This window comes from Amblyraja radiata, chromosome 23 (genome assembly GCF_010909765.2).
Source record: "Amblyraja radiata isolate CabotCenter1 chromosome 23, sAmbRad1.1.pri, whole genome shotgun sequence".
In the NCBI taxonomy this organism is placed as follows: Eukaryota; Metazoa; Chordata; class Chondrichthyes; order Rajiformes; family Rajidae; genus Amblyraja; species Amblyraja radiata.
In genome coordinates, this window is record NC_045978.1 from 29,334,545 (window position 1) to 29,352,584 (window position 18,040).

At 41.6% G+C, this 18,040-nt stretch overlaps 1 protein-coding gene across 6 annotated transcripts in view; it reads left to right on the top strand.

Annotated features, from left to right (window-relative positions):
• ss18l1 (SS18L1 subunit of BAF chromatin remodeling complex) overlaps positions 1–18,040 on the top strand; it is an 87,361-nt gene that overhangs the window by 49,806 nt on the left and 19,515 nt on the right. For 5 of the 6 annotated variants that reach the window (XM_033041925.1, XM_033041927.1, XM_033041930.1 and 2 more), the window contains 2 exons: positions 10,719–10,846; positions 14,887–15,004. In XM_033041925.1, the coding sequence (XP_032897816.1) occupies positions 10,719–10,846; positions 14,887–15,004 (246 nt within the window). The remainder of the gene's footprint in view (positions 1–10,718; positions 10,847–14,886; positions 15,005–18,040) is intronic. The other variant, XM_033041929.1, reaches the window with a different exon arrangement.

Here is an 18,040-nt window from a genome sequence, read left to right on the forward strand (position 1 = left end):
ACCTCCGGTGTTCCAGAGAAAACAATCCAAGTCTGACCACCCTCGCTCTGTAACTAATATCCCCTCTTCCAGTCATCATTCCGGTAAAGCTCCTCTGCAACCTTTCCAAAGCTTCCACCTCCTTCTTGTAATGGGGTGACTAGAACTGCATGCAGTACTCCAAACCAAAGTCATATAAAGCGACATTGTGACTTCCTGACTCTTATAATCAATGCCTTGACCTATGAAAGCAAGCAAACCATATGCCTTCTTTACCACTCTCTCTACTTGTGTTGCCACTTTCAGAGAGTTATGGACTTAGACCCCAAGATCCCCCTGTACATCAATGCTGAGAAGGGTCTTTTCATTAATTGCCATTTGACCTCCCAAAGTGCAACACCTCACACTTGCTCGGGTTAAACTCCATCTGCCACTTCTTTGCCCACTTCTATAGCTGATCTATATCCCACTGTATACCCCGACAACTTTCCTCACAGTCTGACCCAACAATCTTGGTGTCATCTGCAAATTTACTAACCAACCCATTTATGTTTGCGTCCAAGTCGTATATATTATTATCACAAAAAGAAGAGATCCCTGTGGAACTCCATTGGTCACAGTCCTCTATAATAAATATTGTTCTTCCACCTTGTATCAGTCTTCTATTAGTAAGCCAATTCTGAATCCATATGATCAACTCACTGTTAATCTTATGCATCTTAATCTTCTGGATCAGCCTCCCATGGCAATTTCTTCAAATGCCTAATCAATGTAGACATTATCCACTGCCCTATCCTTCATCGATCACCTTTGTCACCTCCTCAAAAAACTCGATCAAGTTAGTAAGACATGACCTGTCTTGTACAAAGAGCCATGCTGGCTATCTCTAATTAACCGCTTCCCTTACAAATGGGATTAAATCTTACCCCGAAGAATCCTTGCCTACCATATTCTTTATACACTCATGACTGTGCAGCCAACTACCAATCCAACCCAATTTACAAGTTTGCAGATGACAACATGGTAATGGGCCAAATATCAAATAATGGTGAGACGGAGTACAGGAAGGAGATTCAGAACCTCGTAACCCGGTAACACAACAATCCATGTCAGCAAGGGAGATAGTGATTGACATTCTTGCTATTGAGGGAGTGCTGCGTAAATTCACCAGATTAATTCCCAGGGGGGTGGGACCGACATATGATGAAAGAATGGATTGACTGGGTTTATATTCATTGGAATTCAGAAGGATGAGAGGTATCTTATAGAAACATATAACATTCTTAAGGGATTGGACAACTAGATGCAGGAAAAATGTTCCCCATGTTGGAGAAGTCCAGAACCAGGTGTCACAGAGTAAGAATAAGGGGTAGGCCATTTAGGACTGAGATAAGGAAACACTTTTTCACCCAGAGAGTTATGTATCTGTGGAATTCATTGAAAGCAGTGGAGGCCAATTCATTGGATCTTTTCAAGAGAGAGTTAGATTTAGCTCTAACGGAATCAAGGGATATGGGGTGGAGGCCAATTCACTGGATCTTTTCAAGAGAGAATTAGATTTAGCTCTAACGGAATCAAGGGATATGGGGAGAAAGCAGAAAAGGGGGACTGATTTCGGATGATCAGCCATGATTATATTGAATGGTTCGAAGGGCCGAATGGCCTATTCCTGTACCTATTTTCCATGTTTCTAAGATTGATTTCTGGAAGTGAAGCAGTACATTGATGGCGCTAAAGTAGAGATGGTTAAAAGCTTCAAGTTCCTAGAAATAAATATCACCAGCAAATTGTCCTGTACCAGCCACATCAAAGCTGTGGAAAAGAAAGCATACCAATGCGTCTACTTCCTTAGAGGGCTTAAGATGCTCGGCATATCTACCACAAACCTCATCAACTTATATGGATATGCCGTAGAGCGCATTTTATTGGGATGCATCACAGCCTGGTTTGGGAACGGCACCATCCAAGTCCACAAGAAATTGCAGAGACACAGCCCAACCCAGACACGCAAACCAGTCTCTCTTCAATTGACCATCTATACATCATGCCACCTCAGTGAGGCCACCAGCATAATCAAGGACCAGTCTTACCCCAGTCACTCCCTCCTCTCCCCTCTCTCAAGAGGTATAGATGTTTGAAAACATACCTCCAGATTCAGGGGTACTTTTTCTTCCCAGCTGTAGTTAGGCAATTGAACTTTTTTTTATCATCAGCCAGAGTACAGCCCTGACCTCCTATCTATCTCGTTGAACACCCACGAACTATCTTTAAGTGGACATTATTGATAAGGTTCACTTCTTAATAAACAGACAACTCATAAAAACGTTAGTTAGACCAATTCAAGCTTTACTGATCATTGGCCAGGAAATGACGGGGATACACCAGTCATGTAAGCAACACAGACACTTGACTTCCCCCGCGCCACGACTTCAATAAACAAAGCTTTGCACGGTGCTTTATACTGTGTGTCACTTAATCATATTCCAAAGAGGTTAGTCATGGTCACAAGATTAATCGCATTCCAAAGAGGTCACAAGATTAAAGCAATACACATCACTACACGAGTCTGACTCTCTTATCAATTGGTAGACACATTTCAACGGCACCGGTCATTGTCTCAATATATACCAACCTGAAACAAGCTGGCGCTTGTCTCTCTCTCTCTCTCTCTCCCTTATCAATCCACTGGAGAAGGCCTGCTTGAGACGAAATATAAGCTACAAGCTAGTCAAGTATTCCACTATGTTCAAGAAGGAACTGCAGATGCTGCAAAATCGAAGGTAGACAAAAATGCCGTAGAAACTCAGCGGGTGAGGCAGCATCCAAGGAGCGAAGGAAATGGGCAAAGTTTCGGGTCTGAAGAAGGGTTTCGACTCGAAACGTTGCCTATTTCTTTCGCTCCATAGATGCCTCACCCGTTGAGTTTCTCCAGCATTTTTGTCTACCACCAAGTATTCCACTATGTATTTTTTATATATTTGAAAGCATTTAACCTTTTCATTATCTTTCACTGAATGTTATACCCTTTATCCTTTATCTGTAACCCGTGGACGGCTTGATTGTAATCATGTATAGCATTTTATTTGACTGGATGGCAAGCAAACAATAGCTTTTCACTGTACCTTGGTGCAATGTGACAATAATAAACTAAATATCACTGATGTAAGGCTCACAGGCCTATATTTTCCTGGTTTCTCTCTACTTTCCTAAAATGAAAGAACAACATCAGCTACTCCAGCCCTCCAGGACCTTGCCTATGTCTTGAGAAGAATCAAGTCAAGTCAAGAGAGTTTATTGTCATGTGTCCCAGATAGGACAATGAAATTCTTGCTTGCTGCAGCACAACAGAATATTGTAGGCATAAATACAGAACAGATCAGTGTGTCTATATACGATAGAAAATATATTTACGCAAATAAATAAACAGATAAAGTGCAATAGGCTGTTATAGTTCAGAGTTTTTTTGAAGTTGTGTTTAATAGTCTGATGGCTGTGGGGAAGAAGCTGTTCCTGAACCTAGATGTACCAGATTTCGGCTCCTGTACCTTCTACCGGATGGCAGCGGAGAGATGAGTGTGTGGCTAGGATGGTGTGGGTCCTTGATGATGTTGGCAGTCTTTTTGAGGCAGCGACTGCGATAGATCTCCTCGATGGTAGGGAGGTCAGAGCTGATGATGGACTGGGCAGCGTTTACAACTTTTTGCAGCCTTTTCCGCTCCTGGACGCTCAGGTTGCCGAACCAAGCCACGATGCAACCAGTTAGCATGCTCTCTACTGTGCACATGTAGAAGTTCGAGAGAGTCCTCCTTGACATACCGACTCTCTGTAATCTCAGGAAGTAGAGGCGCTGATGTGCTTTCTTTATAAATGCATCAGTGTGCTGAGACCCGGAGAGATCTTTGTAAATATGCACGCCCAGGAATTTAAAGTTCGTGACCCATTCCACAATCGACCTGTTGATATAATTGGGACTGTGGGTCCCCATCCTACCCCTTACATGGTCCACAATCAGTTCCTTGGTTTGCTGGTGTTGAGAGCCAGGTTATTGTGCTGGCACCATTTGGTCGATCTCACTTCTATACTCTGACTCGTCCCCATCAGTGATAAGTCCCACAACAGTGGTGTCGTCGGCGAACTTGATGATGGAGTTCGCACTATGTCCGGCTACAGAGTCATGAGTATAGAGTGAGTAAATTAGGGGGCTGAGCAGACAGCCTTGAGGTGCTCCCATGCTGATTGTTATCGAGGATGACACATTTCCACCAATACGGAAAGACTGTGGTCTGTGAATGAGGAAGTCGAGGATCCAATTGCAGAGGGATGCGCAGAGACCCAGATCTGAGCGCTTGGTAACCAGCGTGGAGAGGATGATGGTATTAAATGCTGAGCTGTAGTCAATGAATAACAGCCTGACGTATGTGTTTTTGTTGCCCAAGTGCTCCAGAGCGGAGTGGAGAGCCAGTGAGATCACATCCACCTGAGATGAGAAGAACTTTTTTCACACAGAGAGTGGTGAATCTCTGGAACTCCCTGCCACAGAGGCTAGTCGAGGCCAGTTCATTGGCTATATTTAAGAGGGAGTTAGATGTGGCCCTTGTGGCTAAGGGGATCAGAGGGTATGGAGAGAAGGCAGGTACGGGATACTGAGTTGGATGATCAGCCATGATCATATTGAATGGCGGTGCAGGCTCGAAGGGCCGAATGGCCTACTCCTGCACCTAATTTCTATGTTTCTATGATCTGTTGTGGCGGTAAGCGAACTGCAGTGGGTCCAGGTTTTTTGTCGAGGTATGAGTTGATTTGCGCCTCTCAAAGCACATCATCACCACAGACATTACTGCCACTGGTCGATAGTCCTTGAGAAACGTCACTTGCTCTTCTTGTGCACCGGTATTATTGATGCCCTTTTAAAGCAGGTGGGAACCTCAGACCTCAGAAGTGAGAGTTTGAAAATGTCCGTAAAAACTCCAGCCAGTTGGTTCACACAGGTTTTTAAAATGCCCGTGTATACCATCAGGTCCAGACGCTTTGCGAGGGTTCACCCCTCAGAAGGATCTTCTAACGTCGGCCTTTGTGACTGGGACCAAAATACCATCATGACGAATTGGGGCTCGGGAAGGCACTATCGAACCGTGCCTAGAACGCATTGAGCTCGTCAGTGAGTGATGCCTCGCTGTCATTTGAGCTGCCTCCTGATTTCGCCTTTTAGGAGGTGATGGCATTCAAGCCCTGCCACAGTTACCGAACATCCGTCTCCAGCTTGGAGCAAAAGTCCCTTTTGGCCTTTTTGATGGCCTTACCAAGGTCCTATCTGGACTTCTTGTAGACCTCTGTATCTCCAGACCTGAATGCCCGGGATCTGGTCTTCAAAAGAATGCAGATCTCATGGTTCATCCAAGGCTTCTGGTTAGGAAACACTCGGAAGGATTTTTGTTGGGATGCAGTCCTCCACACATTTCTTTATGAAGTCTGTAACGACTGTGGCGTATTCATTCAGGTCCGTTGCTGAGTCCCTGAACATTGCCCAGTCTACAGACTCCAAACGGACCTGGAGTTGTTCCTCTGCCCCACCCCCCCCCACCCCCCACCAGCTTTGTGCAGTCCTCACCTCTGGGGGTGCGCTCTTCAATTGCTGCCTGTAGGCAGGTGGAAGCAGCACCGCTGTATGGGCGAGGGATAGAGCGATAGACGTCTTTGATGGTCGTGTAGCAGTGGTCGAGGATGTTTGATCCCTCTGTACTACAGGAGATGTGTTGGTGGAAGTTAGGGAGCGATTTCTTCAGTTTGGCTTTGTTGAAGTCCCCGGCTATGGTGGTAAATGCCTCGGGGTAAGCCGTCTGGTGCTTATTGACCACGACGTGCAGCTCCCACAGTGCCAGATGGACATCTGCCTCGGGAGGGATGTAGACCGCGGTCAGGATGATGGAGGTGAATTCCCTCGGTAAGTAGAAGGGATGGCACTTCACAGCCATGTGTTCCAGGTGTGGAGAGCAGGAGTTGGATAGGACTGCCACGTCTGAGCACCACGCAGAGTTGACCATTCTCCAGTGATCGAGGGAACGCTTACAGTCGGGGGCTCCCGCAGCTGCGGGAGATCGCGATATCGCTAGTGCCTTCAAGTGCACTAGCAGCTTGTCCGATACGGCGCCGATTTCTGCCGTTTCTCTGATCAAGGTGAGTTGATTGAAGGTATAAATAATTCTCTTCCGTCGAGCTGCTGGCAAAATGTCGCCACAGGCAGGTGCCATCTTTAGAGTTAAGACTCCTGCAATCTCCTCTCTTGCCTCTCTCAATAACCTGGGATAAATCACATCAGGTCCCAGGGATTTATCTACCTTAAAGCTCTTCAAGAGCCCCAGCACCACCACCTTCTTAATCTCAAAATGCCGTTGCATATTAGTTTTCTTCCACATTGATCTTACTGTCCTCCTTCTCCTTGGTGAAAACGGTTGCAAAGTACTTGTTTAGTTCCTGTTGAGTTCAGAAGTTGGGATATTATTATAATTGTACAAGATGTTGGGTATTGGGTTCAGTTTTGCTCACTATTATAGGAAAAATGCTAAGAAACTGGAAGGGGAGCAGATAAGATTTACAAGGATGCTGTCAGGACTCGAGGGTGTGAGCTATAGGGAGATGTTAGTCAGGCCAGGACGTTATTCCTTGTAGTGCAGGAGGCTGAGGGGTGATCTGATCAAGGTGTATAAAATCATGAGGATAATAAATGGGGTGAATGCAAACTCTTTGTGCCAGAATAGGGGGACCCTTGTCGTCTAAACGAGCTGATGACGTCACAATGGATCTGCTCGTGCGGCCTGTGCGCACTGTTTTCCACGCGCTGCGAGTGACATCACCCCCTCGACTCGCAGTCCTTTTACTACTCGCCGTGGCCCCGCCCGCTCGCAGTTGGCCCCGCTCGGCCAGCCTTTCGCCCCGCACTCAGGGTCCTCGAGTCCATGACCGACCACAGCCTTCCTCGATTCCACGTCCGCCCGTAGCCCTCTCTCTGTCCTCCCCTGTGACGACCCCTCTCCCACCCCCCCACCCCCCCCCGCACCTGGCTCTGGATTGAAGCTACTGAACACGCAGTCATTTGGTTGAAGCCCACCCCGCTGCCCACTCCCCACTATCCTCTTCCTCTCTCCCTCTCTCCCTCTCTGTGCCTCCGTGTCCCGCTCTGTGCCTCCCTGTCCCTCTCTGTGCCTCTGTGTCCTGTCTGTGCCTCTGTGTCCCTGTCTGTGCCTCTGTGTCCCTGTCTGTGCCTCTGTGTCCCTGTCTGTGTCCCTCTCTGTGCCTCCGTGTCCCTCTCTGTGCCTCCGTGTCTCTCTCTGCGTCCCTGTCTGTGCCTCTGTGTCCCTGTCTGTGTCCCTGTATATGCCTCTGTGTCCCTGTCTGTGCCCCTGTGTGTCTCTCTGTGCCTCTGTGTCCCTCTCTCTCTATCCCCGTCCCCTCTAGCCGCACCTGCGAGTTGGAGGCTATGCGTGAGTGGATAGGGTGGGGGATGGGGTAAAAGGAGTGAATTAATAATATTAATATAATATCAATGGGGGTGGTTAGTGTGTTTGTGTGTGGGGGGTTGGTTAGTGTGTTTGTGTGTGGGGGGTTGGTTAGTGTGTGTGTGTGACGCCGCAAGCTGCCCCTTCACCTCGCAACCGCGCGTTGAGGGGACGGGACCCAACGGGTCCCCTTTGGTCTAGTTACCTATAGATTTTCCTCCAAGGTAGATGTTATCCTGATTTGGAAATATATTGTTGTTTTGTTATCATCACTTGTCCAAAATCCTGTAAACTCACTTTCTAACAGTATGAATTTCACTGAATGGTGTGTAGCCATTTGAATTTCACCATATAGATACCCGTGGTTTGACAAGGTAGCTACTTATTGGGGAATCAGGGATGGCAATAAATCTGACCTTGCTATGTCTGGATTGTCTGACTTTATTATAAGATGGAAGTACAAATTTAAAAACTTTAAAGGTATTTAAAATGTTGAATAGAACAGAAAATATTACAAAGCTGTCTCAATGATTCATCTTATGAGGAAATAGGATAGTGGATGGCAACTGTTTAATTGATTAAGGTATTTCGAAAAGGGCGGCACGTTGATATAGCAGTAGAGCTACTGCCTTACGGCGCCAGAGACCAGGGTTCGATCCTGACTACAAGTGCTTGTCTGTACGGAGTTTGTACGTTCTTCCCGTGACCTGCATGAGTTTTCTCCGAGATCTTTGACTTCCTCTGACACTCCAAAGACGTGCAGGTTTGTAGGTTAATTGTCTTGGTGTAAATGTAAAATTGTCCCTAGTGTGTGTAGGGTAGAGATAATGTGCGGGGATCGCTGGTCGGTGTGGACTCGGTGGTCCGAAGGGCCTTTTTTCCTCGCTGTGTCTCCAAACTAAACTAAAGGTGTACAATATGAATTTTTAGAACATACCATACAAATGCTGTCATGGAACTAGTGACTGAAGCAGAAAGATGAGTCACCAGTTGAGAGCAATTTAGATAGATGGATAAAGGAAAGTGGTTAAAGGAATATGGAACACAGGAGGAATGTAGAATTAGGACTACAGCTCCCATGGACGGTAAATCTGATTGGACAAAAGGCCCTCCATTGCAACATGTATATACTTTTACGACTGGGTAGATGGTAAAACTAAAGAAGTAGACGATTACAAAATGTGAGGAAGTGGGTAATGAACTTGCATAATTTTCTCCTTTTTAATAAGGACCCTTCAATGGGTCAGTATGGGAATGGGAAGGGGATTTATAGTACTGAGCAGTGGCTATACATAGAGAGGTTTTCTCTTTATTGATCCTGTTGAATCATTTGACCAAATGCAAGGTGATTAGCTCACAGTTATGCATGTGGAGGCTAGTACAGTTTTACCAGATGGAAAAATGAGATGAGATTGTGGAATTATTCTGGATGACTGATACAGAATGGGCTATTTTCTTCCTCATCCTCACATGGTTAACACTTTGGAATGCAACTTAAGGAAGTATTTAAGAAAATGTAAGTTATATCAAGGCCACAACACTATTTCATGTGAACACATACCCAGAAGTACACTTCCATCAATCATTAAATCCTATATTATTAGTTGAGCATCTTCCTCAGATAAAAATTGAAAGGGAACCAAAGCGTTGGTTATTGGTTTAGCAATAAGTTATAACATAAAATGCAAACCTTGCAATGGGTTGTGGTGGAAGGGTGTTATTTGTCTGTGACCAGTGGAGTTACACGGAGATCTGTGTGGAACCTCTGTTGTTGGTGATATATATAAATGACTTGGATGTAAATGTAGATGGGTAGGTTTGTATGTTTGCAGATCACACCAAAATTGATGGAGTTGTGTACATTAAGGATGGTTGGCAGAGTATACTGCAGGATCTTGATCAACTACATAAGTGGATAGGAAAATGACAGTTTAATCCGAGCGAGTTGCATTTTGGGAGGTTGAATGTAACGAGTTACAGATAAAGACAAAATCCTGAACAGCATTGATATTAAGAGGGATCTTGAGGTCCTGTTCACAGGTTCCTGAAAGTGGTATCAGAAGTAAAAGTAGTAAAATAGGCATACGCTATGCTTGTCTTTTTAGCTTTAGGCATTGAGTATAAGAGTCAGAAAGACATGTTGCAGCTTTATAGAAATGCATTTCAGTTGCATTTGGAGTATTGTATGCAGTTCATGAGATAGGAACAGAATTAGCCCATCAAGTCCACTCCGCCATTCAATCATGACTGATCTATCTCTCCACCTCAACCCCAATCTGCTACCTTCTCCCATAACCCCTGACACCCCTACTAATCAAACACTCGTTGCCCATTGCAGGAAGGATGTGAGGCATTGGAGAGGGTGCAAGAGGTTTAACAGAATGCTGCCCGGATGCGAGGGTTAACTATAAGGATGATTGGACAAACTTGGATAGTTTTGTCTGGGGCATTGGAGGCTGAGGGGAGACCTGACAGAAGTATATAAAATTATGTGAGACATAGATATAGTAGACAATCACAGCCTGTTTTCCAAGGGTGGAAATGGCAAAGACATAGCTTTAAGAGGGGCAGGTTTTTTACACAGAGTGGTGGGTTCCTGGAACACACAACCAGGGGTGGTTGGAGCCAGATACGATAGTGGCATTTAAGAGGCTTTTGGATAGGTGCATGGACATGGATCACATGCAGGCAGAAGAGATTAGTTTAATTTGGCCTCAGGTTTGTGTCCTATGTTCCTTCTGGTTTTATATACACGAGTCAAATGTTGCCAAAATCTCAAAATGGTAAAGAGCAGAAAGTGCCAGTTTTAATAGTAATTTCTGTTGAATGAACATTATATTTATGAATTCATCATAATCTAATGTTACTCTTAAATATAATTAATTTGGTTCTAAAATTAAAACTACAAATGTAAAATATAATCCAACACAATCTAATCTGCCCATTTAAGGCAGAGATAAAGTGACTTTTTTCTATACCAGATGGTTATGACTATTTTGTGACATCTCCAGTAGCATCTTATATCCACATCATGAATCATGTGGATGTGGCATAAGCATGCTTTGTCAAAGTGAGTTTTTTACATTAATATTAATTTTTGGTTGAAAATATTTGCTTCACTAACAATCAACAATTGAATATTTCTGTTAAATACAATTTGTGTTGCTTGACATTTCCAAATTTTTTAAGAAATTAAAAATGATGCTGAACCACCTGCCTTAATGAAAACATGCTATAAAATTACAGGTGCAACACAGGGAGCCTCTTCTCAATATCCAGGTTACCAACAGGGTCAAGGCCAGCAATATGGAAGTTATAGGACCGCTCAACCAGGGCCCTCAGCTCAGCAACAGAGGCCTTATGGATATGAACAGGCAAGATAGACCATCCTGTGATTTTTTTTTTCCATTATAGTTTTTAAGAATGTTTTACAACAAAAATAAAAGCACATAAAAGCAAAAGATACTCAAAAGTTTGCATCCTCCTCTTTCTTAAGTTCCTGCTCAAATTTTCACCTGTTTTCAAAACCAGATAATAACATCTAAAATAAGATTACTTTGTGCTCATCAATGTTTCATTGGCATTTCCTTGGAGATTTAAAGGTCTATAATCTAAAAAACACAGATTGATTACAATTAAAACCATTTAATATTGGTTTTAATGTTCTTGGTTAAAAAATTGGTTTCAGCGATGAACTGCATGGTGTGCCATTGATTGGCTTGATCATGGGGCTGTCACTGCAAAATTCAGAATAGCTCAAGCCTCGAAACATCAGCATCCAATGTTTGCCGATCACACATCTTGCACGCTGGCTGGGATCTCATTCATTGCCTGAGATTGGTGCCTAGTTCCCAGATGAAGATCGGAGCTCATGGGGACATGGGAGGCCAGAGATCTGGACCTATGGATTGGGGCAGAAGTGAGATATTGTGCAAGGAGAAAAATTGGACTTTGAACAAAGCAGCTGGGCAATTTCTTAGAACTTGGTTGGGTCCTACTTCTGGTGCAGAAGCGCTAAAAAAAACATGGGTGTTCCAGGATTGATCACCAATGGGCCGTCCTTGCGACAAGATCAAATTTCCCATGCAAAGCTCTGAAAGCATCCCTTGTGCAACTGATGCAACAACTGTATCATGTGTGAATGATAAATTGTGACCAGAGGTGTCCAATTGAATTCTTAGTGTGCTACAGTTAGAAGCAAAACTGATTGCAATTGCATCTGTTCTGGAAATAAGTGATACTTACACACTTAATAGTGAAGAATGCAGCACCAAATGTCTGAATTTGTAGACATACTGGTTTTGAAAAGTTGTACAGGAGACAAAATGGATGTTGTGTTGTGATTGTTTTTTTGAATTGCAGTCAGATTCTTGTGACCATTCCAATTGTCAACTTCATATTTGTTTCCAGTATCTAATGTCTAATATCTTTAATACATTACCTTTTTTTTTTAAGTGTTGATTTGTTCCCTTTATTATAACATTGTCAGTTTTTCTTGATATGCTCTTAAGGTTCTTTCTTTACAGAAGCACATTTGTAATTTATGCTGAACTTCTGAATTGTGTAAATGCTATGAATGTTTGATTCCTGAGGATTTTTTGTTTAAAAAAAAAAAAAGGCCAGTGGTGCATTCCAGCTGCATTTTTAAACCAAATGCAAAGGGAGCTGAAATAAACCTGGTTGTGGTGATTGGGTGATTTCAGTTTCCAGAAATTTGTAGCTTTGTCAGGAAAAATAGATAATAAGAAGTTGCTTATTTTGGAGATCCCAGATAATTAGAAAATGCACGGTGAGCCATACAGAACATACATATCTTGTTTAAGGACACAAGAACACAAAGGTGAAGAGTGGAATTGCTTCAGAAGTATTAATTACAAAGAACTGTAGAACTCCCCATCTTGCATTTTCTTGTATCCTACTGAAGATTGCGGGAGATATAGAATGTGGAGGACAGAGAGGAAGAAACCAAATTTAGCTACGGACTGTCTTTTGGAATATTAGATAACTGGGCTGGATTTTTCTTCAGTAATGGAAACATTTTCAGTCAGTCCGAGAACATGAAATAAAAACTGAAAGTTCTAGAAATACTCAGGTCAGCCGACATCTGTGCAAAGAAAAATAGAACTTTATGTTTTTCTTAAAAATAAGATGATCTTTTATTACAACCAGGAAAAGTTAGTAAACACGTAAACTAGTTTACTAACTAGTTTTAGGGAAGCTAGTTTTGATGTAAGACTGCTGATCTGATGTGAAGTGTTAACTGTTCCTCTCCACACAAATGCTGCCTGACTGCTGATGTTCAAAATATTTTCTGTTTGTATCTGATTTCCAGCATCTGCTGTTTTTTTTGCTTTCAATCCTAGAATATGATTTGTTTGAGCGGGTGGGGGCTTGTGATGAACCTACTAATTATCTCACTTGAAATAAACTAAACATGTTTTCACAACCGCGAGTCTGATACAGAGCAAAGCAAGGGAGCAAGTGAATTTTCTTCACTTCTAACACTCGTTGCTGGAGCAGATGTAGAAGAAACAAAATGTCACTCATGAATGAGGCAATTGAAATGATTTTATTGGTTGAAATGTAGAATATCTGGCTATCTCTAAAAATCTCTCCAAACACCGTCATTTTTTGCCATGGCGTATTCAGAGCCAACAAAAATTTTGGCCCTGTCTCTTTTAAGCCAGTGCCCATTTCAGATGTTATAATGGATCCTCTTTTGAAACACTGTACTGTTGAAAAGACCACGTATGTGTGCCATTGAACTCAGCCCTGTAAAAGTCTTGGTGGGAATGGTAGGAATAATGATTTCAAGGTTTGAAAAAATCCCCTTTGTACATTTGTATCCTCCTGAAGAATGTAAGAGATACAGAGGGGCAATCTACTAGATATGGAACCATACTATAAATGTTGATCAAATAGAGACTTACTAATAAAGGACATCTTTGACATATAACATGAAAAGAATGCTCCTGTAAAAAGCATTAGGGCTCTATCAGGGGGGAAATTTATATAATCTCAAGAGATGATGGTCTGAGTTGGGGTGGTGGGAGGTGTGGATTCTGGAAATAGTTGAAAGAAAGGGACTGATTCATCACTTGGAAACTACACATTTCAGCTGTTACTCTTTGATGGGATTTGGATCATATAACATAGAGCAGCAAGTTATAGATAGTGTGGGATCAACAGTGAAAGTTGTATATGTTTGAAAAATGAATATAGAAAGCAGCAGATTTGAACAAATGAGTGGATGCGAAAGAGAGCGCAAAGTCATGGAGAAAGCTTTGGTTTATGGAAAAAGAATCAGAAGATGAATAATTTTTATCAGGCCACAGAGCAATATGGTAGAACTTTGATGGAAGACTATTAATAACAATGTGATTAGATATAGTGGTAGATAGAGCAATGTCTTTAAAATGTCCAAACAAATTAAAACTTTCAAGCAATATTTGTCATTAAGAAGATGAGCAGTTTTGTTGTGAATTAGGATTAGTAGCCTTTACCTCTGTTCTCGTTAGGTCTTTTGACCTAACGAGAACAGGGGTGTTTAGATGTTTAACTTTTTTACTTTATTTTCTTGCACATCTCACTTTCCATTGGAAATTGAGTGATACATTACCATAATCGTTGATGAACTGCCCTGGTATGCTTATTATTTTTCATGCCAAATAAGACATCTTTGTTATTTAAAATATTACCTTTGCTTAACTATAAATATTTATTCATTTAATTTTCTATGTCCAAACTTCTACATGTTTGGAACAAAACTGAGTTTATGGTAAAGATTGATTGTGAAAATTGGTATACTTCTTTTAAATGTACCATAAAATGGGTAAATAGTTGACTATTCAGAAATAATTATATTCTAGATCAATTGAGTGCTATAAATTTTAATGTATAGTACTCCCAGGTACACTTTGCAAGGATTTGTTTTCCTTTAGAATTTCAGAAATGTCAAAACTAATGATTATTATAATTACCAAAATTTACTTTTTATTCATGTTCATCATCAAAAAAGAGAACTTAATATTTTTCTTACCTAATCAACAGATTCTTCACCGTGGGGTAAAGGCAGATTTCCGAAGATAGGAAGCAGTTACATCATTAAAAATGCAGGATCACTCAGACATTCACTATTAAACACAACAGCACTCCCTGTTTAATGTTGTGCCACCTTCCATTTGATGATTTATTCCACAATGTATTTGTCTGCATCACTGCAGTGTTTGTCTGACAATCCCCTTAAAAGCTCGAGGCATAACCCTGTTTGTGTGATGTTGTGGTCATGAGGCGTTTTCCTCTCTACAAGATATTTGTTTATACTGAGGAGTGGTGAAAAAATCAATCACTTGATGATTTGTTCCCACACTCTGGTAGATGCATTTCCTCAGTTGTTCTTTCTCTTTATGCTCAGTGCAATAATCCAGCTGAGGTGCTAGACGTGAGTGTGGGACTGCAAATCAACACAGCCAGCACCATGACTTCAAGTCAGAAACGGGCCTCTGGCACAGCTTTGGAGGTACTGCATACAGGTGAGAGCAGCACAATCTCGGGCATCAGAGACAGCGTCTTTAGTGGGTACATGTGGTGACTGTCTGGGATACCCTTGAAGGTTCTCCAACCCTCAAGAAATCATTCAGTTGATACCTCCCCTTTTGACGTCATGTCTTAAGCTATTCCTCAGTTAAGTATGTCCAAGAGGAATGTTCTTATGCCACAACTTCCCTTCCATGCATTAACCTGGCTGCATGACCATGGCCATTTGTGAATTTTATTACCAACAGTAATGAATACCACCTAATCAACATAACTAAACGGTTTCAAAGCAGTGTGCAGTTAGATGGACAACATTAATTGGGCAGACCATCAAGGCCAGATGATTTTCATCTTTCCTCCCCATTTCAATTGTTTTTACTCTATCCCCAGAATATTTTGGCACTAAACATTTTACTGTAGACCACAAAAAGCAACACATTCAAGTTGGTGGAGTCATTTGTGATTTTATTCTACTACCATGTTTTGGGCATCAGAAAATGGCTAAAATTCTTGCAAAATAAATCAGATGGAGAATGACACTTGAACATCTGGATACTTCAAACTATGGAATCAGAAGTTTAGGAGCAAAATCGAGCTATTTAATGCATCGTGGCCAAGACATAAAGAGAAGGATTATACATCCCAATTTCACTATTCAGCTCTTGATCCATAACTGCTTTGTTTACAACACTATAAATGCATCTCACTTTTTCTTGAACATTCTCCTTATTTCCCTTCTTATTGTATCAATTGCCTCCTTAAAGAAAATAGGTTTGTCCAGTCAACTTTAATCCATAATTTAATGCACCTTGGTCTCCCTGAGCCTCCTCTGTTCCAAAGAATCTGTATCCAGTCATTCATGATAACTAAAATTCTCTATTCATTGTAATATATTTATTATTTCCCTCTGCATCTAGTGGAAGCACATTTAGTAATGTGATGACCAGAACTTCTGTGTTCTTCAACTGTGGCATATCGCATCTCCTTACTCTACCTTGATTAGTAAAGGAAAGTATCTTTTTTGTCACAATTACAACTACCTCCCACACTACCACAAGAAAAGTGCACTTCAGGATCCCTCCAGTAATGTATCAATTCAATTGGATTGAATTCAATTTTCCATTGATATGCTCACTTGATCAAACCAATGATAAACTGCTGCACTCTGCAGATTCCAATATTACAAACTGTAAGCAACTATATAACAATAAGCGTTTTTGCATAATTCACAAACATAATCAAGAATCCTACATGTTTAAGTCTTGGATCTTCGTACAACAAAAAGCAATGAACCTAGTGCTGAACCCTACAAAACCTCTTTAGCCAATCTTCCAACTATGTCATTATCTATTACCCTTTGCTTCTGACTGCTGTGGATCAATATCCAACTTTCCTTTGGACCCCATAGCTCTCTGACGATTATACCATACGGGCTGTTATCAAATCCTTGGTAAAATCGATGTAAACCAAATCAAATACATTTTTATTATTCAACATTCCTTATTCAGAATAGGCAAACAGAATCCTCCTTTACTATATCAATTCTAATACTTCTTCATTAATCTCTTCTTCCTTAAGTAATACTGATCAACAATAATTTGCCCCGTATTAAGTTTATAGCTTTAAATATATCCTGCTCCTTTCTTAAACAATGTTACATTATTGTGAATCCTCTGGCATTCTGCCTGTAATTGGAGTGAACTGGAAAAAATAAACTGAACCTTTGGTATTTCTTTACTTGGTTCTCTTAGGACACTGAGGTACATTTTGTATGATACAATTGGTTTATTTACTTTAGCAAGATGCCTAAACTTTGAATATCTTCACTCATTTTGTTTATCCTATTGAATATTCTACACCACTACCTTAACTATATTTTCTTTCTGTAGTGACGATTTTTTTTTGATCAAAATATTTTTAAGTACGAAACCAGGAAACCTTTGGTATCTAATCAATTGTTTTTTACTTCTGGTTATTTTAACATATTTTTTTCCCCTTAATTTCACTTGATTATTTTTCATATTTTTCAGTGTCCTTTTCCTCCCTAACTTTGATTTTTATTCTTGCATTTTGGCACCTGTATGCATATTTCCTATTATGTAACAAATTCAACCTTGTATGCTTCTTGACATCCAGGGATGTCTTGATCTAGATTCTTTGTGTGACCATCTTTGGCTCTAAACATTCACTATCATCGTCTGTTTCCGACTGGTTCAACACTGCTTTAGTTGGAGTTTTTGTTCGTAATCCATTTTTGCTGAATCACATTTGGCATAGCCTAACTGGTCCTTCCTCAAATTAACATTTTTGTACTAGCCTGTCTTACCTTTTCGGTGGCAATACTAAATATAATTGAATTATGATTTCCCCCATCTAAATATTTCATTCTGATACTCTTTCCAACTCCATTGCTTTATATTCAATATATTCAATGACAAATTCAACCCCTGGCATAACTATTGTGGTTGGAGTCAGAACATTACAGGTTTTAGTCCCACACCAGTGATCCGAGTATAAAAATCTAAATTGACTTTCATTATAGTACAGAGGGGGTGCTGCACTGCTGGAGATGTTATCTTTCAGGAGAGCAATTATTTCAAAGCCCCATTAGTCCTCTCAGAGAGATGGATAAGATCTAATGAGACTATTTTGGAGAAGAACAGAAATATTGTAAAATGTATCCCTCTGTGGCGGCTCCCAAGGGTCGTGCCATCATAGTGTCGAACCCCTCGGCACAGGAGTGGTTCAGTCCGGAGGCGGCCCTTAGCCAGAGGGTTTAAAGGCAGGGGTTTGGATGCCATCTTCCTCTCGTTTGGACTTCCCTACAACCGGGAGGAACATAATAAAAGGTGCCTCTCAAAACACTGTACTTCGTGCCTCCTTTTGAGACGCACGCACTACAATGTTTCCTTAATCAGTAGAACAACATCCCTCCGCCTGTCACTCCACCTGTCCTCCCGCCGGTCCCTCGACCTGTCCCTCCACCTATGCCTCCGCAAGCCCCACGAGCGGCTGACTTCCGCACGCGGGCC